The sequence below is a fragment of the Cupressus sempervirens genome, chromosome 7 (assembly GCF_028749045.1).
Source record: "Cupressus sempervirens isolate cs-2001-9-10 chromosome 7, ASM2874904v1, whole genome shotgun sequence".
In the NCBI taxonomy this organism is placed as follows: domain Eukaryota; kingdom Viridiplantae; phylum Streptophyta; class Pinopsida; order Cupressales; family Cupressaceae; genus Cupressus; species Cupressus sempervirens.
In genome coordinates, this window is record NC_143124.1 from 67,763,818 (window position 1) to 67,791,515 (window position 27,698).

Here is a 27,698-nt window from a genome sequence, read left to right on the forward strand (position 1 = left end):
GGACCCCTAGGGACATATGCCATCATTTAATGGGTTGATGGGGGTCATAGGTCACCCTATGACCCCCTTTGACCCATAAGAACGATTCATATGTCGTCATGTAATTGGTCGAAGGGGGTCATAGGTCATCCTATGACCCCCTTTGACCCATAAGAACGATTCTAATATGTCCCTAGGGGTCCTAAGACCCCTAGGGACATATGTCATCATTTAATGGGTCGGAGGGGGTCATAGGTCAACCTATGACCCCCTTTGACCCATATGAAGCATTCTAATATGTTCGTAGGGGTCCTAGGATCCCTAAGGACATATGTCATCATGTAATGGCTAGAGGGGGGTCATAGGTCACCCTATGACCCCCTTTGACCCATAAGAACAATTCTAATATGTCCCTAGGGGTTTTAGGACCCATAGGGACATATCTTGTCATTTAATGGGTAAAAGGGGGTCATAGGTCATCATATGACCCCATTTGACCCATATGAAGCATTCTAATATGTCCCTAAGGGTCTTAGGACCCCTAGGGACATATGTCATCATGTAATGTGTCGAAGGTGGTCATAGGTCAACCTATGACTCCCTTTGACCCATATGAACGATTCTAATATGTCCCTAGGGGTCCTAAGACCCCTAAGAACATATGTCATCATTTAATGGGTCGAAGGGGGTCATAGGTCAACCTATGACCCCCTTTGATCCATATGAACGATTCTAATATGTCTCTACGGGTCCTAGGACCCCTAGGGACATATGTCATCATATAATGGGTCGAAAGAGGTCATAGGTCAACCTATGACCCCCTTAGACCCATATGAAAGATTCTAATATGTCCCTAGGGGTCCTAGGACCCCTAGGGAATATGTCATCATGTAATGGGTCGTGAACAATTCTAAGACGTAATTGGTCAAAGGGGGTCATAGGTCAACCTATGACCCCCTTTGACTCATAAGAATGATTCTAATATGTCCCTAGGGCTCCTAGGACCCCTAGAGACATATGTCATCATTTAATGGTTCGAAGGGGGTCGTAGGTCAACCTATGACCCCTTTTGACCCATATGAACAAATCTAATATGTTCCTAGGGGTCCTAAGACCCTTAGGGACATACGTCGTCATGTAATATGTCAAAGGGGGTTAGAGGTTAACCTGTGACCTCCTTTGAGCCATAAAAATGATTCTAATATGTCCCTAGGGGTTCTAGGACCCCTAGGGAGATATGTCGTCATTTGATGGGTTGAAGAGGGTCATATGTCAACCTATGACCCGCTTTGACCCATATGAAGTATTCTAATATGTCCCTAGGGGTCCTAAGACCCCTATGGACATATGTCGTCAAGTAATGGGTCGAAGGGGGTCATAGGTCACCCTATGACTCCCTTTGACCAATTAGAAGGATTCTAATATGTCCCTAGGGGTCTTAGGACCCCTAGGGACATATGTAGTCATGTAATGGGTCAAAGGGGGTTATAGGTCAACCTATGACCCCCTTTGACCCATAAGAATGATTGTAATATGTCCTTAGGGGTCCTAGAACCCCTAGGGACAAATGTCATCATTAAATGGGTTGAAGGGGGTCATAGGTCAACCTATGACCCCCGTTGATCCATAAGAACAGTTCTAATATGTCCCTAGGGGTCCTAGGATCGGTAGGGACATATGTTGTCATTTAATGGGTCAAAGGGGGTCATTGGTAAACCTATGACCTCCTTTGACCCATATGAACGATTTTAATATGTCCTGAGGGATCCTAGGACCCCTGGGGACATATGTCATCATGTAATGGGTCGAATAGGGTCATAGGTCAATCTATGATCCCCTTTAACCCATATGAATGATTCTAATATGTCCCTAGGGATCCTAGGACCCCTGGGGACATATGTCGTCATGTAATGGGTTGAAGATTCTAATATGTCCCTAGGGGTCCTAGGACCCCTAGGGATATATGTTGTCATTTAATGGGTCAAAGGGGGTCATAGGTCAACCTATGACCCCCTTTGACCCATATGAAACATTCTAATATGTCCCTAGGGGTCCTAGGACCCCTAGGGACATATGTCATCATGTAATAGGTCAGAGGAGGTTAGAGGTCAACCTATGACCCCCTGTGACCCATAAGAATGATTGTAATATGTCCCTAGGGGTCCTAGGACCCCTAGCTATATATGTCATCATTTAATCCGTCGAAGGGGGTCATAGGTTAACCTATGACACTGTTTGACCCAAATGAAGCATTCTAATATGTCCCTAGGTGTCCTAAGACCCCTAGGGACATATTTCGTCATGTAATGTGTCAAAGAGGGTCATATATCAACGTATGACCCCCTTTGACCCATAAGAACGATTCTAATATGTCCTTAGGGGTCCTAGGACCCCTAGGGACATATGTCATCATCTAATGGGTCGAAAGGGGTCATAGGTCACCCTACGAGCCCCTTTGACCCATAAGAATGATTCTAATATGTCCCTAGGGGTCCTAGGACCCCTACAGACATATGTCATCATTTAGAGGGTCATAGGTCAACCTATGACCCCCTTTGACCCATATGAAGCATTCTAATATGTCCCTAGGTGTCCTAGGACCCCTAGGGACATATGTCATCATGTAATGTGTCGAAGGGGGTCATAGTTCACCCTATGACCCCCTTCAAACCATATGAAAGATTCTAATATGTCCTTAGGGGTCTTAGGACCCTTAGGGACATATGTCATCGTGGAATGTGTCGAAGGGGGTCATATGTCACCCTATGATTCCCTTCGACCCATATGAATGATTCTAATATATCCCTAGGGGTCTTAGGACCCCTAAGGACATATGTCATCGTGGAATGTGTTGAAGGTGTTCATTGGTCACCCTATGACCCCCTTCGACCCATATGAATGATTCTAATATGTCCCTAAGGGTCCTAGGACCCCTAGGGACAAATGTCGTCTTGTAATATGTCGAAAGGGTTCATAGGTCATCCTATGACCCCCTTCGACCCATATAAACTATTCTAATATGTCCCTAGGGGTTCTAGGATCCCTTAGGGACATATGTCATCATAGAATGTGTCGAAAGGGGTCATAGGTCATCCTGTGAGCCCTTTTGACCTATATAAATGACTCCACTAGAAATAATATAGTAAAAATAATAATAATATAGTATAAAAATCATATATATATATATATATATATAATTTATAGATTATAATAATAATAACATAATATATTATATATTATAATTTACATATGATAATAATAATAATAATATATTATAGATTATAATTTATATATGATAATAATAATAATATGTATTAATAACATATATAATATATTACGTTATTATATTTAATAAAAATATAGTAAATATAATAATAATATATTATAATAATATATATTATATTTATAGATAATAATAATAATAACATAATATATTATTATATATTAATAGATAATATATTATATCTTTACATTACGTTATATATATATAATATTATATTATATTATTATATAATATATAGATTATATATTATTTTATATATAATAGTTATGTTATTATATTATATATTTATAGATTATATATTATATCTTTACATATTTCATAACTCAAATTAGTTATATCACTTACAAATTTGTTTTTCCCTCTAATTTTTGTCCCTTTTCCCTCCAATTTTTATGCCGCCGATATCGGATATTGGATCTCATATCGGATATCCGATACGAGATCCGATATCCGATATGAGATCCGATATCCGATCTCATATCGGATATCCGATAAGGCTTGGGTCTTACTTTCTAGGTTTGGTACCTGGATAGGTGAAAAAAAGTCAGAGCAGATTTTGAAGCGCTTTTAGACGTGTTCAAACTCTATTTTTTTCACATTGCCACTTTTTGGCACACCATGATCCTGCACATACCCATTGCAAGGGAGGAGTTTCTAGAGAGTGCATTAATTATTGGAAGGGGGAAGCTTCTAGCACTTGCAATTAATTAATGTTTTAGTTCCTTCTAGAAGGGTGAAGGAAAAGGATAAATAGGGTTGAGAGTCTCATTGTTGAGCATCGAATTTTTGTGAATGACATTTGATAAGAGCTTGGATGTGTGAATCACATATCTTTCTTAGCAATAGAGGACATTCATCCTCTCTTGTAACATTCTAGACATCATTCCCTTGGGGTTTGGCCTTTGGAATACATTGCTTTGTACTTGATTTCATCATTTTGAGAATTAATATAATTTCAGTATCGGTTCCATCTCTAGTTTGCATAAAAAAATCTATTTTGGCAGTTGGTTTAGTTTTTTGGGCATTTCAGGGTGCCCATTATAGTGAAATACTTAGCTCCACTAAAACAATCCATAATATCATCCATCCTTGGCAATGGAAATTTATACTTTATTGTGATCTTGTTGATAGTGTGAGAATCTGTGCACATCCTCCATTCTCCATTCTTTTTTGGTGCTAATACTATTGGTACATCATGGACTCAGACTCTTAAATCAACCCCTTTTGCAACAACTCATGAAATTGCCTATTCGACTGTTCACTTTTTACTGGTGTCATTCTGTGTGCTACCTTGCTTGACAAAGTGGCTCCTAGAAAAAAATCTATTTGGTGACTGATCTTCCTCATTAGGGGCAATCCATCAAGTACATTATCTGATACAATATCAGAAAACTCTTCCAACATATATGTAACTTCTATAGGTACCTCCTTTACTTCTTCTTTACTATCTTTAAGAATTATAGCAAAACACATGTGCTCATGCTTCATACCTTTAAGGAACTCTTTTCCATCCACAAAACATATTCTAGTAGCACTACATACCTTTTCTTCTTTATCCTTCAATGGCTTCAACTTATGTTTCACTCCATCCTTAGTTCAAGTGTGGGTATTTGCTCACCCATCATATACAACACGCTTGTCAAACTGCCATGGCCTACCCAACAACATATGACATATGTCCATAGGTATGATATCACATAGTACCTCATCCTAGTAACTTCCAATCTTGACCTTTACTGAGCACTGCTAATTGACCATAACCATGTGGTCATCTTGCACCCAAGCAATATGGTATGGATGTGGGTGTTTCTGCCTCTATAGCTTCAACTTGGTGACCATTATTTCTGACACCAGATTGTTAGTACTTCCACCATCAATAATCACATCACAACACTTATCTTCACATTTGCACCTTGTGTGAAACAAAATCCTTCTTTGATTAGGTTCATTCTCACCACTTAGTAGGACTCTTTTGTTAACTAGGATTTTTCCTCTTTTAGCATCTTCAAAATGTGAAGATCTGGCAGCTTCATCAACATGTGCAACTCTTGCCTAACCTTCTGTCCTTCCTTGGCATTGGGTACATTCAAATGCTCTATGCCCTTCTTCTCCAAAGTGAAAACATTTTCCATGGAAGCCTTCTCTTCTAGATCCTTGTCCTCTGCCTCTTCCTCTCTGATCTCTATTGTTCTGATCATGGAAATGATTGGAATTGTTTCCCCTTTGGTTCTAATTACTACTTCCAACCTCATCCTTGTTCTTTTGATCATCATTACGACCTCCATAAGATCATCCACTAGATCTTCCACCATGACCTCTTCCACTATTCTTATTGTCAAACTTCTTGTTCAGTTTCTCCTCAACTCTTAGGGAAAACTAGTATGCCTCCTCAATACTTTTCATTCAAACCAAACTCATCTCATCCTAAATGCTTGGCCTTAACCCATTAAGATAACATGTGACCTCCTTATCAGCTTCTACATGGCCGGTTCTAATGAGAACTCGACAGAACTCTTCAGTATACTCTTGAACAAATTTTCCCGCTTGCTTCATTCCTTGCATCTTCTTTAATAGATCAAGGTCATAATCTATAGGAATGAATTTTTGCTTCATTTTAGCTATCATTTGATCCCATCTGGTGATCTTTTCGTTTCTCTTTCTATTTCACTCCAACTGAACCTCTTGCCACCAGATCTTTGCATGTCCCTTTAGTTTTTCCTTCACAAACTTGACCCTATCTAGATCCTCAATATCTTCATACTCAAAGTACTCTAGTTCATTGATCCAATCGATCAACTCCTCTAGGTTAAGATTTCCCAAAAATGTGGGAACCTCAAACTTAGGTCTTTTTCCAATCTTGAAGATGGCCCTAAAAAGGCTCTCTTCCTTTGGATTTAGAACTACCTCTACTTCGACATTTTCTTCTACTTCATCCTCATCCTCACTTTTGTCTCTTATGGGAAGATTCATTCCTCTACGCATTTGTTCTTCCAATGCTTGCATTTTTCATTGGAGGGCTTGAAAACCATCAAGTGTAACACCTGCAGCTCTTTTGCCATGCTCTCTTCATGGAGGCATTTTCATGCTTATGTTGAAACCCTAGTACAAACTACCTCACAATCAGCAATTTGTCTACACACTTAGCCCAAACCACAGTCCTAGTGTGAACTACCTCTCAGTTAGCGATTTGTCCACACACTCAAGAACTCTAGCTATGATACCACTTGATGCAGGAAACTCCTCTTAATACCAAAAGCTCATAATAAAAACAAAGAAACAAATGTGAGAACAAAATATGGACTTCTTATTATCATTGCAAATGTAGAATTATAGAATTCTCAATTAATGCGAGAACAAAATATGGACTTCTTATTATTTTCACAAATGTGGAATTACAGAATTCTCAATTACAATATGCTAACCCAAATGGGTGCCTTCATTAGAGTAATTTGCAAGACAGTGTTGTAAACTATCACCCAGAGCTGCTCTAGACAATGTTCAGGCCTTTCTTAAATAGATAGTTTTATGCCACTTGGGAAGGTTCTAGATGCTCAAACTTAATACCTAGGGCTGAAAGACCCTAACAAAACATATAGAGTTGGCCAAATACATTTTTGACAATTATTTTAGAAATTTTGGGTAGCCCAACTTCGGAAGGCCATAACTCACGAACCATTGCTTTGATTGGCTATTATAACCACTTTTTGAAAATTCCAGCTCTTGATCTATAGGAATGGAATGGTGCAAGCACCCTTCCATTGAGTTTTCAAACCTCATATGGGCACTCTAAGGCCTCCAACGGTGAGCTTGAAGATTTTTCTACAATTTTTTTAATCGAAAATCTTCAATAACTTCTCTGATACTTAAGCTAGAGCAATGAGATATTTATGGTAAGATTACATCTCTAAAATGAACCTTCCTATAGAAAATGAGAACATTCTGAGCTCATATGATGACTTTAATAAAAAAAGGAAATTCTCATAAATAGTAACCACCCTATCTACTAGTGCTTATTAAAATAGAAAGGGCTAGAAATAAAATATTTTTGGGTGATGCAAGATTACCCTTACACCCAGGATGCTCCTGCATTACATACATCCATCTGGAGGTAGATCTTACGAACTTGGAAGATGTCGAGTATTGCCTACCTAATTATGAGAAATCAAGCAAAGGAAGGTTTGCATATGAATTTCCCCTGGGTTCAAAGGCCAAAAACCTCCATGAAGCCTCAAAAATTATAATGGTTTAAAAAAAGTAGTACTAAGGAATAATTCTTGGAAGTGGGAACGATTTTTTGGTCTTGTATATATAGCTCCCCGATAATTAGGTCAAGTCTGTTTAAGTATCATCCAGGCTGCATTTTCCTTAAGCAACATATAACTTACATATGAATGATGTATGGTTGTGTCCTACTAAGCAGTCTCTATAGTTTTTTGGTTTATTCCTGAGGGTCCTTTTCTCACTTGATAGTGTTTCACATGTATATAGTCCTAGTTTAGTCTTAGCTACATTTTTCTTGGCAGCATATTCCATGCTTAAAATGTATAGATTTTGTATCATTGTGCATTCCAAAAGACAACCAAGATAGTAGTTTTTCAGCTTATAGGATTGGTCAGGGTGGTCTCTAAAATTTGATGATATTAATATATAATCCTTATTTAGTTTTATCTTGGCTTTGTTTCAAGGTGGTTTTGGCTCTCGGCTGGTGGCTCTCTATCAGTATGATTTTTGTCATGTTTTCATGTCTGGAATTCTTAACACACATTTCTAAATCATTTACCAGATTAAAAATTGCCACAAGTAGACTAGATATGTTAATCATTTTCAGAGGTTATAGTGTTATAATGTAACATAGGTAACACTTTAATTAAAAAGCATCAACTGACACAAATATTACTAGCAGGAGTACTTGTTTAATCTTTTAAAATTAAAAAATAATAAAAATTCTCACTCTTATGTCACTTCAGTGTAGCATATCAATTAACCTAGATATACTCTAGTATTGAGTCTAATATGACATAATTCTGAGACCGATTCTTGACATTATTATTTTGTACCAATCACTCTTTTTTGAGGATTCTTTCGACTGGATCTAGATAGTTTCTTTTCCTTTTTGGATTATATTAATTTGGTCTATGTTTATCTCTCATCTTGGACTAACTTTTAACAAGGTTTTGTGGTTAGTTTGTGGTGCTTTTGTTGTATTCAAGGCTCTTATTCTAAAACCAAGGCTGCATTACTCAGCGCTCTATGGGTTTTCCATCCCCTCATAACCAAAGTAATTATGTATGTAGAATGTCTAAATTTTTTGATTAGTTTATTACTGGGGTATGCCCTTTTTTTGTATAATAAAGGACTTTGGTCCCGGGCTAGACTGGAGGTTTTCTTCTCCGTTCTTTCCTACCAGTGTCTGTCAGAACAAAGAATTTTGTAAACTTTTATTGTTCCATTAATATAGTAGAAGGCTTCAGCTCTTTACCAATAAGAAATATATAAAACATTTCCAATCACACTCTGTGATCCATCATCAAATGAGAGAATGCAAGCGTCAAAAATATGCAATCAAATCTAATCAAAGAATAAATATAAAATAGATTATAAATAGTCATAACATGACTAACTAATGCACAAAACACAGAAAAAATTAAGTAATGAAATTAAATTACTAATACATACATACATACATACATACATACATACATACATACATACATACATACATACATACATACATACATACATACATACATACATACATACATATATATATATATATATATATATATATATATATATATATAGAGAGAGAGAGAGAGAGAGAGAGAGATTAAAAAATCATGAACAACCACATCAAAAAATCTATCAAAACAAGAAATAAGAGAAAAAAAAAACCTAAATAAAATACACACGCGTGCGCGCGCGCGCACACACACACACACAAAGAAAAATTACAAAAACATGAACAACCACATCAAAAAAATATATCAAAACAAGAAATAAGGGAAAACAAAAAACCTAAATAAAATCTAAAAACTAAGAACTAAAGCAAATAACTACCCAACCTAAGAACATAAAAGTAAAACACTAAAACTAATACCACTTAACCTATAAATTTATATAATTATTATATTTTATTACTACAATTTGAATTACTTAAATTAAGTTATAATTACATTTATGTAATTTGTTAATTAAATTAGAAACATAATTTTTATTGATTATAATTTAGTAGGGCTTTTCTTTTTTTACGTACAACAAAATCTCCTAATGTGTTTTCTGTTAATTTGTAGTTTTTGAAATATTAGAAGACTTTTCATCTATTTAGTAACTTCTTTAGAAGTTTTATTTAGATCTCACTTCTTATATGGTGGCCTACCTATCTTTCTATTTATATCCTTCCCTGCATTTTGACCAAGGTATTCTTCTAATGCCAATGAAGGCAAAGGCATACTATTTTTCTTTTAGGGAAAACCATTGAGACCCTTTATCACTTAACAAATCAGACGCAACTTTGCAAAAAATAGAGATTTTGAAAAAAAGAACTAGAATAATATTCTCAATGTCTTGTATGTCAAACATGAACCAAACTCTTTGAACAATTCAAAAGCCCAAAAAATATTAGGAAACAACTACCATAAATCAACAAACTGCGACTACTATGCAAATATGTCTACACGTGATATTTTCAGATAAAAGACTTGCAATAATTTAAAATAAACATTTACAATCTCTTCAAACAATTGTCAAACTTTGGAATACCATAAAATAATTTTTGGTTAGGTAACCACAAATCAGCCAAACAATCAAGGGATCACAATCATTATTCTAATTAGAATTTGCTGAAATATTTTCTAACAAAAGGCTTCCAACACTTTCAAATATAATCTCAAATGCTCTAAAGAAAAATTCTAGACAACAATTCTAAGGCCTCCACTAATGACAACTAGCGATTTTTTGAATTACACGTTTTTAATACTTTCGAGACAAAAGGCTCAAAATACTTTTAGACAAAAGGTTGTTTGCATGAAAAAGGAAGATTTCCACACTCACTCTCAACATTCTTATTAAAAAATTCTGTTTGATTGGTTTTCTGTTGTTACCCCAAGTCGAGGTTATACCACTACTATTTGTCATGCAAGAATTTGTCAACAATCAAAATTATTTTGACTTTTATTGATTACTAGAGTGGGTGTATTAAAGATATTACATTTTCTTACTTTAGTTATAATATACGACTTAGGTAATTTTGTAATTTTTCTTATTTCACATATTTATTACCATTGTTATTTTGTTTTAGGACTTTGCGCCTTAATGGGAAAGGCGCTAGGGAAACCAAGCGAAGGGTTCCATTTAAAAGTGATTTTGTAGTGGTTGCCGTTGGAAATAGGTCCCGCCAATGAATCCCACCTTAAATATGTCGATTCACTTACTATTTTGTTTGATCTCATCTCTACACATAACCAATATATAAAATATGTTTTTTTTGTAAATTGGTCCAGTACTTATTATACAAAGATGATGATAAATTATATCTATTTGGTTAAAGAGGGTTTAGTAAAGTACAATTAAAAGAAATTATAAAAGATAGATATTTTTTTCTAAAATCGAACAATTATAAAATAAAATTAGTATCAATATTCATATTAAATCTATCATATATTTGAAAATTTGTATCATTTCTACTAATTTATTTATTTGTTTATATATTTGAAATAAATTTAGTTAATATCAATATTCATTTTATATATAAAAAAGTTACAAAGTTCATTAAGAAAAAAATATTTTCATAAATTTATAAATTTTCATTTTATATTCTTTTCATTTCTATTTCATCTTTTCTTGTATTAAAATATTATTTAGTAACTTTCTTATATAAAACTATTGTTTAATTATTAAATAATCAATTATTTTGGGTAAAAGTACAAACCTGTGTCACCTTTTGTGATATCTAGAAGGGTTGCAACTAAAACACTTATGGCCATACGGGTTACATCTGAACATGTTCCAGCCGTATAGACATGGTAGGTTTCCCTATCAATGTGGCCTGCATGGTTACGACCGAAACCCTTTCGGCCAAAAAGGTTTCGTTTGTAACCTTGACGCTTTATATAAATGCCAAAAATCACTTGTCGGCTATCATTTTCACTATAGTGGTTACGAGATTCTTGGAGAGCGGTTAAGGTGTTTCGGCCATAACAGGTTAGAGGTTTTTTTTTTTCATTTTTTTATTTTTTAAAGTGTTTTTTGATTAGTAAATGTTAATGGTAGTAAAATTAATTATTTTTTACGTGTTTTATTAGTGAATTATTTAGATTTGTTAATTTTTTAATATATTTAAATTATTTTTTAGATTTGTTATTAAATTATTTAAAACATAAGCAAGAATGTAGTCAAAGATTGGGTAAAAATGTAGAAAAGCATTAAGTAAAATATAGTCAAACATTAGGTAAAAATAAACAAAATTAACTTTGTTCTATTCAAATTTGAAATTAAAACCTATCATTAATTTCTAAAAAATTATACAACACTTGTATATTTATATGAAACTTAGAAACACTTGTACATTTATATGAAACTTAGAAAAATGTTTAACCTTGTAGCTAAATCAAAATCTAATTTCATAAAAAACTTAAGTTACATGTGTACACTTGGTTATAATTTAATTAAGAATTTTAATATTTTTTTATCGCATATACATGTACATGTACGAACATTTATTATTCACATTTGCATGAGCACGTTAAAATACATTAGATATGGTCTCTAAGATAATTTGTTTTAAAATACATGTACATGATTAAATAGCACCATACATTTAATGTTGTGTATTTATATATGTGGGTTTCCAATTAAATTTAACTTTTAATTATTTTAATTTATACACTTGTATGTTTGTATGTGTATATATATATATATATATGCATGTGTAGATCTCTAGATATTTATAAGGTTTTGTCTCTTGTAGCTTCACACTCATATCCTCATACATTATATACATATATACATTATGGCATCTAGTTTAGGGCATTGTGCTCCTGCATCCTTAGGGGATGCTAGTGTCCATAGAAGGGGTCAGAGTGCTGAGTCCTACACAACATGCACATCCACATCCTCCACTAAGGATAGACAACAGTTATTTAGAGATACACTTGCTAGATTATCTCATGCTATAAAGGTTCTAGACTCCTCACTTTCCTCTTCTACCGCCCTCCCTAATAGGGAGAGGATTATAGCGATACGAGAGGAGTTGTTTTGTATGATTCATACCATTGAATCATACAACCCTTTTGATTATATCAGTATTGAGACATTTTATTCTTCTTTATCTCATAGTGTCACTAGCACTGTGAAGTATAGATAGGTTAACACTAAGGTATCCATTGCCATGGTGAAGACTATGTTTCATTTTATATCTAGATAGAGTTAGAGTTAGAGGCTACTCTATGATGAAGTGTACTAATGAGCTCATCGCACCATTTATATATCCTTGCTGGTTGGCTACTCATCATAGATGGTCACAGAAGGATGAATTCCCTCTGTATTTTTGCAAACAATTATTTGCAAAATTTCATTTACAACATGATGTTGGTTAAAAAGATTATCTAGGTCATGTTGGGCAGGGTCTGGGTACACTTTTAGAGAGATTTAGACTCGTGGACACTCTTGTGCCTATTAATAAATGGGCAATGGTGGGTCCAAACCTTTTGGTTATGTCAAGAGGTCCAGAGATGGTTGATGTAGGCCTGAGTGTTCTTGATGGCACAATCAGGACACAAATTTATTCAAGCATTGCCAGCATCACTACAAAATTGTAGGAGATTTCTTTTGATCGGTGTGGTAGATATATGTTATGGTCTCGAGGTAATGTTCCCATAGCTACATCATCTAGCATAGGTGTTGATGATGCATATGGGGTAGCAGACACACCTTCTCCACTAGAGGTTTTTGCAGTCTCAGATGTGGAAGCATTGTGTCATTTGGGATCCTATTTAGCATATGATCTTTTGGATTCATATTGAGCATTATCTACAATCACAGGGATTCCATTTCATGGCATCGACACTCAGATCAGTCATATTCTATCACATACATCAAGATCACAGGGTTCACAGAGGTAGGAGGACATTCCTACACCTTCTACTACACATAATGCTACACATGCCCCTACAGCACCGACCCCTGCTACCTAAGACCCTGTAGCACCATCCTAGCTACTCAAGACCCTACAACACTCCCCCACTCAGTATTCCACTGCTAGACAACCTGGTCTATTTACCTCTATGCTTTTAGATGACATTATCGACTTGGACACTGATAATGTTTTTATCATTGCATGATTTAAATATTAGTCAGATCAGTAGAGCATTACATGACACTACAGTAAATATATCTATATGTTTAAATTTATTTTAATTATGGTAAAATTTACACTTAAACATATAGGAACAAACATATATTCTTGTTACAATCTAACTTGTGTGTGTGTGTTTGTGTGTGTGTGTGTGTGTGTGTGTGTGTTATAGGGTTTGAGTGATAGTATGTTACATTTTGGTGATCTATAGACATCGACAAAACATCGTGAGTCTCAAGTATGTTACAACTTAAATATATATTTGATTTATATGTATGATATAATTTGTTTATATACATAATTTGACACTATCATTTGACATAGGCTTCAAACGCAGCTGATAGACCCTTTTGGGGACATGGATCAGAGGGGATGTAGCTGATTAGATGGATTTTTATTTTATATATTATTTTGGAGACATTTAATATAGTATTTTGGATGTACATGTTTATATGGACACTTTGATGTTTTATATGCTATTTGGATACATGTTTATATGGAGACTTTGATGTTTTATATATGTTATTTGGATACATGCTTGATATGATATTTTGAGACATTTGATACATGATATGGGTACATTATTCTCCATATATACTTTATTATATATATGCACATGTCTCAAATGTTATTTCATAGATGCATATGTACATATGTTCATGTTGAATGTGCATGCATGTTTTCAATATTCATGTTTATGCATATGTTATTCATCTTAATGCCTTAATCTAAGTGTAACTAACTATATTTAATGACATGTCTTAAGGGGAGATCCTAAATTATACATAAGAATGTAGATTAAAATGTACATATTCTATTTCATAGATATATGTATATATGTTCATGTTAAATGTAGACATGTATGTTTTCAATATTCACATTTTTATGTATATGTTTTTGATCTTAATGTCTTTATCTAAGTGTAATTAACTATATTTAATGACATGTCTTAAGGGGAGATCCTAAATTATACATAAGAATGTAGATTAAAGTATATTTTATTTCTTAGATGTATGTAAATATGTTCATGTTAAATGTAGAAATGTATCTTTTCAATATTCATGTTTATGTATATGTTATTATTTTTAATTCCTTAATCTAAGTATAATTAATTGTATTTAATGACATGTCTTAAGGGGAGATCCTAAATTATACATATATAAGAATGTAGATTAATGCATAGGTAAGAATATAACATATACATGTACATAAGAACATACAAAGAGTATGACCTAAAGAATAAATGTTACAACATTTAATTAATAAAATTTAATACATATAAGAACATAAACATTATATACATAAATACATAAGAGCATTAACAATCATAAGAAAACATAAACAATGTATATAAATATGTACAAATACTAAGGGGTTGTCTTAAGGAGAGGTCCTAAAAGGTGGTACTAAGGGGATGTCCTAATAGGTGGTCTTAAGGGGAGGTCAAGTAATAGGTGGTCTTAAGGGGAGGTTAGGTAATAGGTGGTCCTAAGGGGAGGTCCCAAGAGGTTGTCTTAAGGGGAGGTCCTAAGAGGTTGTCTTAAATGAGATATCCATGTCTAATTTAAATGAAAATAACAAAACATGTCCAATTTCGCATATCCAAGATAAATGATCCAATGTATACAAATTTACAAAAAAAATGTCCTGTCAACATTAAATGTGAAAGTTTAAGAGCTATATAGACATAGCTGAACTAGAGCTCCACAATAAGTAAAAACTAGAGCTTCACGAACATTGTATTGTTAGGATCCTCTCTAATTTTTATTATCTTTCAAAGTTTTCCATGTTCTTCAATAGATAGTTTCCACTTTTTATTTCCACAACATCCTCTTCTTTGTATTGCTTCAAATTGTAACTTTGTTGTTATAACATGGTTATTGTAATGTAAAACTTTTTCTCCAAGCTTGTATTCAATAAATTAAATACCACTATCAGTTACCCTTGTTTGTTGATAATATGTTCTTTCAATAACAATTGATCCAATTGGATATGATTGTTCATTAGTAGCATCTATAGTTCCTTCTAGCAACTTGTGTTTTGCTTTTGTGCATCTTAAAAGATAATAGTCCATATTTTCTGCATTATCTGCTAAGGCTTGAACTGCAAAAATATCTTCTGCATGTGTGTGTGTGTGTGTGTGTGTGTATATATATATATATATATAAATTAATTTTAAAATGAATATACATTTCTCTATGTGTGTGTGTGTGTGCGCGCGTGCGCACGCACAAACCTGCCATACCTAAATCAGAAATGCACCCATAATCAACTGAATATACAGGATCATGAATGTCAATGTCAATGTCAACATCTTCAAAAGGAGGCTTTCTAACTATCTCCTTCAAATTCCAATGTGAAACATATCCATTCACACTATTTTCACATACACTCATTGGATTGTCCTTAATGCAGTCATCACAAAAACATGTTTTCTCTCTTACTTTAATTACTGGAGGTTTCTGGTTTCCTGTAGTCATCACTTGATGTAAACTTCTAATACCAGGAATGGTTTCACAAGTGTAAGGATTAGATCGATCTATATTTGTTACAAATACAAAAAGTAATTGCCATATTTCAAAATAAATATTTTTAAAAACTTGAATTTGAAAATACATTAAAAATAAATATAAAGTTCACCTTTCACTTTCCAAAAGTAATGCTTATTGTATTTAGTATCTCGAGTAGCAAAATGAACTTTGCACCATTCAACAATTTAATTTGCACTCTCTATCCTATTCCATGTATGTACATACAACATGTAGATATATAATTTAAATTACATACCATATATATATATATATATATATATATATATATATATATATAGAGAGAGAGAGAGAGAGAGAGAGAGAGAGATGCTACTAGTATTAAACATGCACATTAAATGCATATTTACCTGCAAGTTCATGTTGTTGAAGCACATGCTTTATACATGCTCCTACTCCATCATGCTCCCCTTTTCCATGTCCACTTTCAAAGAAATTCCATAAAAACCTAACATTGGTCCTAGCATGTTGCATTGCTAACCAATTAAATGCTTTTGCAAATTTGAATTGTCTTGTGAACATAAAATGATAAGTAGAAAAAATTATCTATGTACATGTATCAAATTGAAATAGGCATGTACAAATAAATATAAGTTAAAATAAAGTTAAATAAATGTGTAAGTTCATGTATACTAACCTGCACAACCATCATACCAAATCCAGTGCTTTGAAAAATTTATGCCATGATTTTTAAGATCTTCAGAGAACATTGCAAAACAATGAGCCACATAACTCCTATCATGAACTCTATTATCACTAATATAGAAATGAACCTCTTTGATGATGATGCATTCATTTTCATCCAACCTTTCTATCTCATCCACCTCAAATTGTGCGTTTCTATAGGTCACTTGCACAATTATTGCAACTTGTTTAGAATGAAAATATTGCCCTTGAAGCTTTATTTGAGGTGCAAATGTATAATTCTCAAAAAAATCTACAACTGAAAGTATACAACCAGGTGGAAAACAATTTTTTGAATCACAAAATTGTTTAGCTTGCCATCGTGCACCATGACAATGTTGGACATGTGAATATATCAATGGATGAAACTTGGTCATAAACTCATCATAACACAATTCACTCTCCTTCAATACAATTTTTTTGGATTCATCTCCTGTCTCATTTTGGTATGTCTCATATTTATATCTCATCCATGAAACTAGTGTCAATTCATTAATATTCTCAATTTGCATTGAAAATTTACATAAATCTCCACAATCTTCACACTGATTTTTGATGCATTGCACTTTAAACTAATCTAAATCTTCTAATTTATCATATAATCAGGATCAAGTACTGCCATATCATTTTTATATGATTGCAAGTGTAGACCAAATTTAACATGATTTCAACAACAAGAAGTTTCATGTATCTTATTTATGTGTACAAAGAAAGGATGCAAACTCTCAAACATTCTCTAACATATTTTGACATTTGAAAATTCTTGCTTGAATGTTTGAAATAATTCACTTTGAGTTATATCTATGAAATGTTTTGGATGTTCAATTCTAGCCCTTGTCTCTTGATCTTTAATTTGTATAGTATCACGTCTGTTGGAAGAAACATGATAACATGTGGTCCAAAATTCAATAACTTTTTTTTTTACATCTTCAAAATTTTTGTCTTTTCGAGGAACTCTACAAATATTCACCCAGTTATTCTCAATGTTATCATCTAGCATATTTCTCCTTTTGATGTATCTCTGAACAATTCTTTTAGATATATGTAGTACATAAAAAATTGCATCTACCTATTTTCTATGTGTTAATTTTCTAATAGATATAGTAGTCATCAATGCTCTATGTGCATTACTCAAATCACCTCCTCGAGTTGTGTTGTCAATTTTGTTATAAGCATTTTGCAAGTTTTCAACTATGGTTTTATTAATATTATACACATGGTTTTTCTTGTTATCAACACCCAACAACTCCAAAATAGGTCTCATATCTTTTCTCCTAAATTACTTGACAAATAATTGTGCCTGTCCAAATATACTTTTATCTTTGAAATATTCATCCCACATGTTTTGACAATGATTTCTAATAGTGTTATCATTTATCATATGTTTAGATGGAATTTGGTTAAAAAGTAGTTCCTCATCCAAATCCATCAAATTTTCTATGCCTTTTAATTTGTTTCTATTATTCGAATTGCCAATTTCTTCCTCTTCATTACTTTCATCCTCTTCATGAATCTCATCCTCTTCAGGAATTTCAGTAGGTTGGTTTTGGTTACATTTTGTCATCTCTTATTCTATCATATTTCCTTGATCTTTTCCTTGCACTACCCATTGAATACTTTAATCTATAGGAAAAATAATAATTTAGATTTCACTAAATACTAGCTAATGCTTCAATATAGAATACATAAAATAATTAGATGGGAGAAAAAAACTTTAAAAATATTCGATCCTTTGCAGTTGTGATTAAATCCACGAAATAGTTGCTGAAAATGGCTTCAAAAGTCATTGTCTTCTAAAAATGCTCTTTTATTTTTCCTTGTTTTCTATATTTATTTTAAAAAGGAAAAAAATATATTTTATTTTATATAAAACATCCAAATTAATCGCTAGTGGTTTGATAGGCTGACGGAGGTTACAGCTGAAACATTTTCGGTCAGAACAGTTTTGGCCAAAAAGGTTTCGGCCATAACTATCTATATGGCATCCTAAGTGGCAGCCACACAAGCAAAAATAAGAACTTCTATAAACATCTCACTTTGAAGGCCAATTTGACCTACTAAAATGAAGTTTTTTTTAAAACTAAAAATATACTTTTGTAGATCTCGGTCTCAAGATTGTGATCATATAATTTTTTTATTATGTTAATTATGGATAATTTGTTATAATTTGAAAATATTACAAGTAGGTATTTTAAGATTCAAGAAGTTGTCTATTCAAAAATAGAAAAAAATAGTAAATCATGTTCAAACATTATTATTTTTTAATGCTACACTAGAGGAGAGAGTCTTCTTTAAGAATATGTGATTTGTTTTAAAAAATATGTCGATTTGATGGAAAAAGTATGATGGGAGAAAAAAACTGTCAATTTCTGATATCTTTGACTTTGACCAATTATAACTTGAAAAATATTAGCCAAATTTTAATTTTTCTTTTTTGATGCACTAGGTATATATGTCAACTCTAATATATTCCATAATCACACCAAAATATGATCATTTACATATATTTGTTTGATGAGAAAAAAATCTATATTTTCAGCATTTAAAAAAAATTAAAAATTAGACTTTAAATATTCAAAATAAATAATTTTTTCACTCAATTTAAAAAATAAAAATTACAAACATAAAATTCATCCAATTTTACACATTTTATTAGTTTACATCATCTTCAAATTCTAAACACAAATGCCCCTTTTATGTCATTAAAGTTGAAGAGTTTAAACTATGATATCACTTTCCTTTATAAAAGATGACACAGGTTTGTGCTTTTACCCTTTTATTATTAATAAGATATTATTAAATAAATAATGTATCAATTTTTAAGAACTATAATTTTTCTATTTGAAATAATACAAATATAGTTAATAAATCATTTCTATTAATATATATATATATATATATATATATATATATATATATATATATATATATATATATATATATATATATATATTTAATTATTTACCAACAAAATTTCAGTCTAAGAATTCATATTCTCTTCTATCTAATAATTAAGCTCTTCATTAATATTATATATAGAGAGAGCCGTCCTTAGTAAATCTGCTAAATAGCTTTGAGAATCTTAGATTAAAATTAATATACTATAAAATCATGACATGGTCTAAAGATTTACATGCAATCCCAGTGTATATACATTCTAAATGAATAAAAAAATAGAAGTGATAATCTAATATCACAAAAAGATTTATACTCAATAAAAAGAGAAAGGCTACTTCTTTTGAAGAAATTAAAAACCTACAAGATTTCAAAATGATGGAGTAAAACAAAGATTTTTTGCTCACCTTCTTAATGTGTTCCAGAATGTTCAACATGATTATGAATTCTTATTAGAACATTTTAAAATTGGATGGCATAGTACTTGAAGATGCAAAAAAGTGGAAAACACAAACAATCATCGCGAATTGTTTGATAAAATGCCAAAAAAAACATGAAATTGAGGTTTATAAACTCTCAAGCGAATATGGTTTGTAGGGGTAAAACCCATTTACATGGCAGAAACCACATAGAGAGACTTGCTAACCGCACGGATAGAAACAAGTGATTGCTATAGGAGTAACAGTGAGAACTTCTAAACAAAGCATCCATGCCATATACAAAATGACATTATTTAAAAGATCAAAATGAGATTCATTCTTAAAAACTCAAATTAAATAGTGCACAATTTTGAACTTATCTATAACACTAAATCTATTATTTAAGTCTTAAATAATATTAAACTGCTAAACCATAATCCTTAAAGATGAACCTTAATCCTTAAGGATAAACTTGAACTCCAAGCAATCAATTAGCAATTAGAAAAGAAAAACTTGTACTTTGATAATTTAAAATGATTACAATAGATCTCAACCATACAAAATCACACGCAAAAAATGTTTGGCTAAAGACTTAATCCTTTTACATTTAGTAGACATACAAAGATCTAGAAACTTACCTGTCAGTCCTATGAAACCTTCTTTACAATGTCATGAAGCCTTCTTTATATCATCATGAAGTCCTACAAGAACAGACTAATCCCTAGCTTCTTCAGTCTGCAACAACAATGCTACATTATAATTAAATATTAATAATTATATCATCTAAAATATAAGATAAGCAAAGATGATTAGTAAATATAATATATATATAAATAATTGAATATATATTATAAATATAAAATTAATAGGATAAAGTGGATGATATAATTTGTTGTTATTGTATATTTTAATATTTTAGAGAGCATATTAGAATTTTCTATTTGCCTTTTTCTACAATAGAATTTACTTTTTTAGATTTTAATAATATATACACATTTGTAAACTTCAAAAAAATACTAACACATGATTGTTAATTTGTATCTAAATAGATGCATAAATATTCCTGGGCTGGATAACTATAAATTTACTTACCATTGATACGTTGCAGTTTGTAGGCCAATTCCTTACAAGTTAAGACCACTAAGATTTATTAATTATTTCGAAACCCTTAATGCAAAAAGGAAGATTTCCAATAAATTTCAATAAATCCAACAAAATGAGACTAAAAGATCAGATAAATATGCATCCGGACTGATTTCAATAGAACTGAGAAAGTACTGTTTAAAGCCCTCCAAATGATGTCTGCCCACTCAATTTAAGAAGTAAACCAAAATGCCGCCACAAAATAACATATAAATATTATTATATTTATTGTTGTTGCCTATTGGCTATGACAATGGATTATGGTATGGACTTGCACAATATCACTATTAAAATCCTTACATTTACTGAAGGATCTTAAAATAGGGCAGAGGCAGGGCACACAGGGCATTCACATTGTAAACACAAAAATATACAAGCACAGATAGATAGACAGAGCTCTGCTACAGCAGAAATCAAATTCAATTTTTATTATACCATACCAAAATTAATTACATTACAATCAACTGTTCAGAATCTCTAGAATTTTCTACTCCCTCTTCAGTTAAGCAAATTATGAAGGAAGATCTAATTGTTTGCATGAGATTACAGACTTAGCTTTGAATAGAAGGACTGTTGTTTACATAGGATTGCTACAGATTAAGTTGGGGTTTTTAACTGATGATCCTCCTCATTATTTATATTTATATAAGTCTCCGATTTTATGTAAGACAAATAACAATCAGGCAACTGATAACCGAGAGAAATTATCTCCTTCCCACATTTACAAGGGCTACACATTTGGTAGATGAAATAACAAAATCACTGGTTTAAAAATGTCCTGGGCAAGTGACCACTATCGTTGTTGACTGCAATGTCCAGCTACCAAGAATCTGTCTTTAGCACAAGGCCTAATTGTCAGGATAACCCTTGTAAGGAAGGAGAAGCAAATTGGACGAACATAGAATACTACCCCTGCCTGGGTTGCTCGACACCATTTGGGATTAATCAAGAGAAGCGATGATGCAGCAGGGGTGGGAGGGAGATTAAGTCACTATGGAAGGAGTTATAAAGAAAATACCTATGGAAAGCAGTAATTGTTGGATATGCATAGAAATGTGATTTTATTCAGAACTTACTAACTTTGCCACAAATCCGGCAATACTCTGCCAAGTGCCTCCCACAGTATTTGCTCTTCCCCTCTCACAACCAATCCTTTCTCCACTTCATCCTCTTCTCTGCACACTTCCTCGGACGGGCGACAATGTAAATAGAATGTTGTAGCCGAACTGTAATCTGAACATGGTGCAAAGACACCTACCCATGCCCATCTACCCTTTTCAAGTTTGGTCCTTCCAAAGGCTGCTTCATAATTACAGGACCCTGATTTCCCACAGATAGTCGTCGACATTTGCATTTGTGAAGAAACACAATTTATAATAAAACAGAGCAATAAGGCATCGCCACTGGACGAACCATTCTGCACCAATTTTGGCCTGGACGACTTAATTTTTTGTTTTGAAATGGAGTCAACAATCACCAGGTTCGGAGACAGCAAAGAGTCACCAGTGACCAAATTCCGAGACAGCAAGGAGTCTACAAGCGAGGCCGCTTCAGGGACTGTCCGGGCACATATTTTTGTTTCTGCTGGCCTTACCTGCAAATTCCATTCACAACATTCAGTCAATGCCCAAATAGAAAAAAATAACTCGAAATTTTTACTCTTAGAAACCATTATTACCTCCATCTTTTGAATACAACGTTCAATGACTGGCCCCTTGTTTGCACTGAGTTCCAGCTTCCACAATTTCTGCAGGCGTTCCAGGCTTTCTATAATTGGTACCTCCAATCTGGTCTCAACAATTAACCCTCTCAATCCTGTGCAATTTCCTAAACCTTCGATTATCTCAAGCCTGTTCCAACCTTCCAGATGAAAGTATGTGAGAGAAGTTAATCTTGCAAAACTCGACATTTTCTTCAGCATTTCACATTTCTCCACAAATATCCTCTCGAGGGTACTTGGCAGTCCTTGGATCACCTCTAAATGATTATTCTCCTTAATTTCGAGCCTCTCCAAGCTTGGATAACAGTCCTCAGAAAATGAAATCCTGCGCACTTCTGTTTCTCTTACACATATAGAATACAGGTTGCTCAATTCAAAAGGTAATGATACCGCCCCGAAATCCAATTCCCTGATTGGACAACTTGATATGTACAACTGTTGAAGATTATAAAGTTGCATAATTGATTTTGGAAGAGTTTTCAGCTTAGGACAATATATAATAGAAAGACTGGTCAAGGACGACAAATCTCCAAGAGAATCAGGTAGACATTGCAGCTGAAGACAATAATAAATTTCAAATTCTGTCAATGAAGACAAATCTCCGATAGAATCGGGTAGAAACTTTAACTTCAGACAACCTCTAATATAAAGTGTTGTCAAAGAAGACAATTTTCCAAGAGACTCGGGTAGGCAATCCAGCTCAGCACAATTATTTATGTAAAGCCTAGTCAAAGAATACAATCCTCCAAGAGATCCTTCATGAGATTCAGATAAACTTTTTAGCCTAAGACAATTTTCAATATCAAGATTTATCAAGGAAGACAAATCTCCAAGTGAATCAGGTAGAAATTCCAGATTAGGACATTCTTTCATATGGAGTTTAGTCAAGGAAAACAATCTTCCAATAGAACTAGGCAGACTTTCCAACTTATGACAGTTTCGAATAGAAAGATTTGTCAAAGAAGCCAGACCATCTAGAGAATCAGGTAAGCATTGCAGCTTAGGACAATCCATAAATTGAAGATTCTTCAATGAAGACAAATCTCCAAGAGAGTCAGGCAGAAGTTCCAGGTCAGAACAATTTTCAAGCTGAAGGCTCGTCAAGGAAGACAAGCCTCCAAAAGAGGGTGGCAAGCTCGTCGACAAAACATTTACTATTGCCATCTCTCTCAGCCTGCGGAGTTGGCCAATGTTTTCTGGTAGCTCCTTTATGCTGGTATTGCTGAAATAGAGCTCTTTCAAGGAAGTCTGATTTGTGATGTGACGAGGCAGCTCATCCAATTTATTGCACCAGCGAAGATCCAAAAACACCAGCTTTTTTATATTTTGCAGGATGTCGGGCATGAATTTGAGTTGACTGCACCCCCGTAAATCGAGATGTTCCATGAGCTTCAAGTTTTTGAAGGAAACCGGTAACCCCCTCAACTTGATACAACCCTGCAAGCTTAGATGCCGCAGATTGCTCAAATTACCGAAAGTGCTCGGTAAGGATAACAGCATCTTACAATGTTGCAACACCAAGTGTTCTAGCGATCTGAGAAGGCAAAATTCATCTGGGAGATCCCTCAGATTGTAACCATATCTGATTTCTATCTTTCTCAAATGGCTGAGATGCCTTATTGATTTCGGAAAACCTCGAAGTTCGTGGCAATTAGAAATAAGCAACTGTCGTAACTGCGCAGGGGCCTGCAACACATTTGCACTCAGAGAAATGTAGATCTTTCAACATTTACAAAATGAATCAAATATAGATTTAAAAAAGAAAAACCGAATGGTACTTACCTCACTGTCGCTCTCCCACAGCTCCTCTAACTGACGGTAATCAGATTTTGCATATTCTTCTTCTTCGTGCAGTTCTAAAACCCTCAATCTTTTCATTGATAGTCCAGACAAGAGATTCCGCTGTCCCATTTGAAACCAACGAAGCCAGACCAAGTCTCTTGTTACTTCACCCATTACTGAATTGAAAGAACCTCCCCTAATTACTAAATACTTCAGTCCAGCAGAAGAGGGTGAGAGCGGCCAATCTCCTCCCGTTGTCTTAACAATTAGTTTCCCGTCCCTGCAGCAAACACCAGACTCATTGTCCTCGCTAGTATCGGTGTCATCTCCTTCCTTTAGAAAAGTAAAATAAAAAATAAAATTCAGAAAACAAAACAAAATATAAATATAAAGCTGCAAAATTCTACAGACAATTAAAATTTACTACAAGTAGAATAAACATAAGTCATGGGCAAACAAACCGAAGTAGAAGCCTTCCATTTTATTCGATTTGAGCTCGCCATTATTCCATGAATGCCCCTTCTATTCTGCACACGGAAAAAATACTAAATCAAGAAGCTTAAGAATAGATGAGCTACTACAACCAGAACAAGATACAATGAAATTATTTTTTTGGCTGTTCAAACACATAAATTTTTAGTATACTGGTAGATTGTTTAATAGGCATAGCTAACGGGATTTTCTTTTTATACAGACTATTTAATCCTAAAGCTTACGAAATTTCGTGGAAACAAATACTGTGTAGCAATAGGTATTGTTTTTTCATTGATTATTTAGATTATTTCAATATAATAATAATTTTGTTTCTATTAAGGTAATGGTTAAAAATAGTCTTACCTCTTTTTGTTTCTCAGCGTGAATGTTAAGCTGGGGGAGAAGACGATAGGGTGATTGTTCTTTGGCAATAGCCCTTCCCAAATCTCTGATGTGGTCATGCATTGTTATTCGATTGTCTTTGTCAAGCTCAACCAAGTTCTTTTGCAAGAGTCCTTCCCAACCATGTAGACCACTCCAGCCCAATCCATTCCACAGATCAATTGCCAAGCTATACTCCTCTCCAATAAAAAAACATGCAACATCATGAAACATAGCTCTTTCTTCACTATCAAGAGAGTCATAACTTATTTTGAGTATTTTCTCGATATCATTGGGCATTAGTCTTTTGATCTTATTCAACAAAGAGTTCCAATATTCTTTACTGAACTGTTTACAGAGTTGTCCTCCAATTACCTTGAGAGATAAAGGCAATCCACAACAAGCCTTTAAGAACTTTTCAACCAACTCCTCAAATCCATGCAGGGGAGAAGGTTGTATAAAAGCATGCCAACAAAACAATTGTTTGGCATGAGGTGATTCAAGCACCCTCATCTTATATATCGAGGTAATGCCCCAGAGCGCAAGGACATTATATTCCCTTGTTGTAACAATGATGAGGCTACCCTTTTGAAGGCTGTCTTTTACGGGCACCAAAGCATCCAACTGATCCACATGATTCACATCATCCACAACAATTAACACTTTAGCAGATCTCAAGTATTTTGAAAGATCTCCCTTACCTTCATCGATATTGTCAAATTTCACATTTTGAACACCAAAATCTTGAAGGATTTTTTTCTGCTTCATATGCAATTCATGTTTGACAGTGGCTTCTCGAACATCAGATACAAAACTGAACCATCCAAATGCAGAAAAATTCTTATTGTATAACTCTTTTGCCAAAGTGGTCTTTCCAGAACCACCCATACCCCAAATTCCAACAATTTGGACACCCTGATCGTCGACAGATTGGAGTGTATTCCTCTCAAAATCTTCCACCATTTCTTCCAGACCTACTGGATGCTTTGCAACTACCAAAGGCACATTCTTTATTTCTTTCGAAATAATCTCCACAAGCTTCCTCCGTAGTTCCATCTCATCGCTTTACAAGAACAAAAATAGACATATCTAAGTATTAACAAATCATTATTATTATGCCATGGCAAAGGTCAATATTTGAATAGGGAGGACGAATAAGTGACACTTACCCAATATTTTGTACGATTTGACCAGAGTAAAATGAGACTTGGTGGAGTGCCTTTTTCCAGTCCTCAAGCAATTCTGGGCTGTATCTGGCCTTCAGCGTATGGTCCCTGAAGGCCTGGGCGTAAATTCCTTTCTCTGCCCATCTGAGATCAGCAGGATCTACATGGTAGAAGATAGGAACAATTCTGGTGCCAGTTTTGAGCATAAATGCTAGTTCTGCTAAACACCAGGGTGATTTTGCGTACCCCTTGGAAAAAATAGCAATATGAAGCATAGCGCTGGCCATTGCCGCTTCGATTGTTCGGGGCAAGTAATCACCATATTCCAACTCTGGTGCATCCAAAAACACAGAGAGTGTCATAGCGGTGAGCATATCATAGAGAGCGGTAGCTAAGGTGGATTTTACGTCTGGCCCGCGATGATTGATAAAGATGTCGTAGGAAGGCCTTTTGAATATGGGCTTCGAAGCAGGAGTAGGCGCAGATGGTGCGACTCCATGAAAAGCCCCTGCTGTAAGATCAGTGGTCAAAGTAGATGCAGATGGTTTTTTCATGAGTGTTAAAGGAGGAGAAGATGCAGATGTTGCGAGTTCATCAGAAGCGTCCATACCGCTGGCAGAAGTAGATGCAGATGGTCTTTTCATGGGTTTTAAAGGAGGAGAAGATGCAGATGGTCTTTTCATGATTCTTGAAGGAGCTGGCAGAAGTAGATGCTATGGAATCGAGTTGCAGGGTAAAGCGATGAAGAAAGCTACGAGTTTATGAAATGATAACAGCAGGGTCGCGCGTGAAATCTGTGGCTGTTTTTTTAATGAAAACAAAGCCTTTTTTTAATTTTTTTTAATGAAAACAGATGAATAGCAGCTACCCTG

General features: G+C 33.9%; 1 protein-coding gene across 1 annotated transcript; it reads right to left on the reverse strand.

Annotated features, from left to right (window-relative positions):
* Positions 1-21,705: 21,705 nt before the first annotated feature.
* LOC149545520 (uncharacterized) lies at positions 21,706-27,664 on the reverse strand. Its single transcript, XM_089790686.1, has 6 exons — positions 26,830-27,664; positions 25,643-26,723; positions 25,267-25,332; positions 24,806-25,138; positions 22,982-24,709; positions 21,706-22,897 (listed from the first exon to the last, which is right to left on the reverse strand). Exons 1-6 carry the CDS (start codon positions 27,507-27,509, stop codon positions 22,379-22,381), a joined length of 4,407 nt encoding a protein of 1,468 aa, XP_089646812.1. The 5' UTR covers positions 27,510-27,664; the 3' UTR covers positions 21,706-22,378.
* Positions 27,665-27,698: the final 34 nt, after the last annotated feature.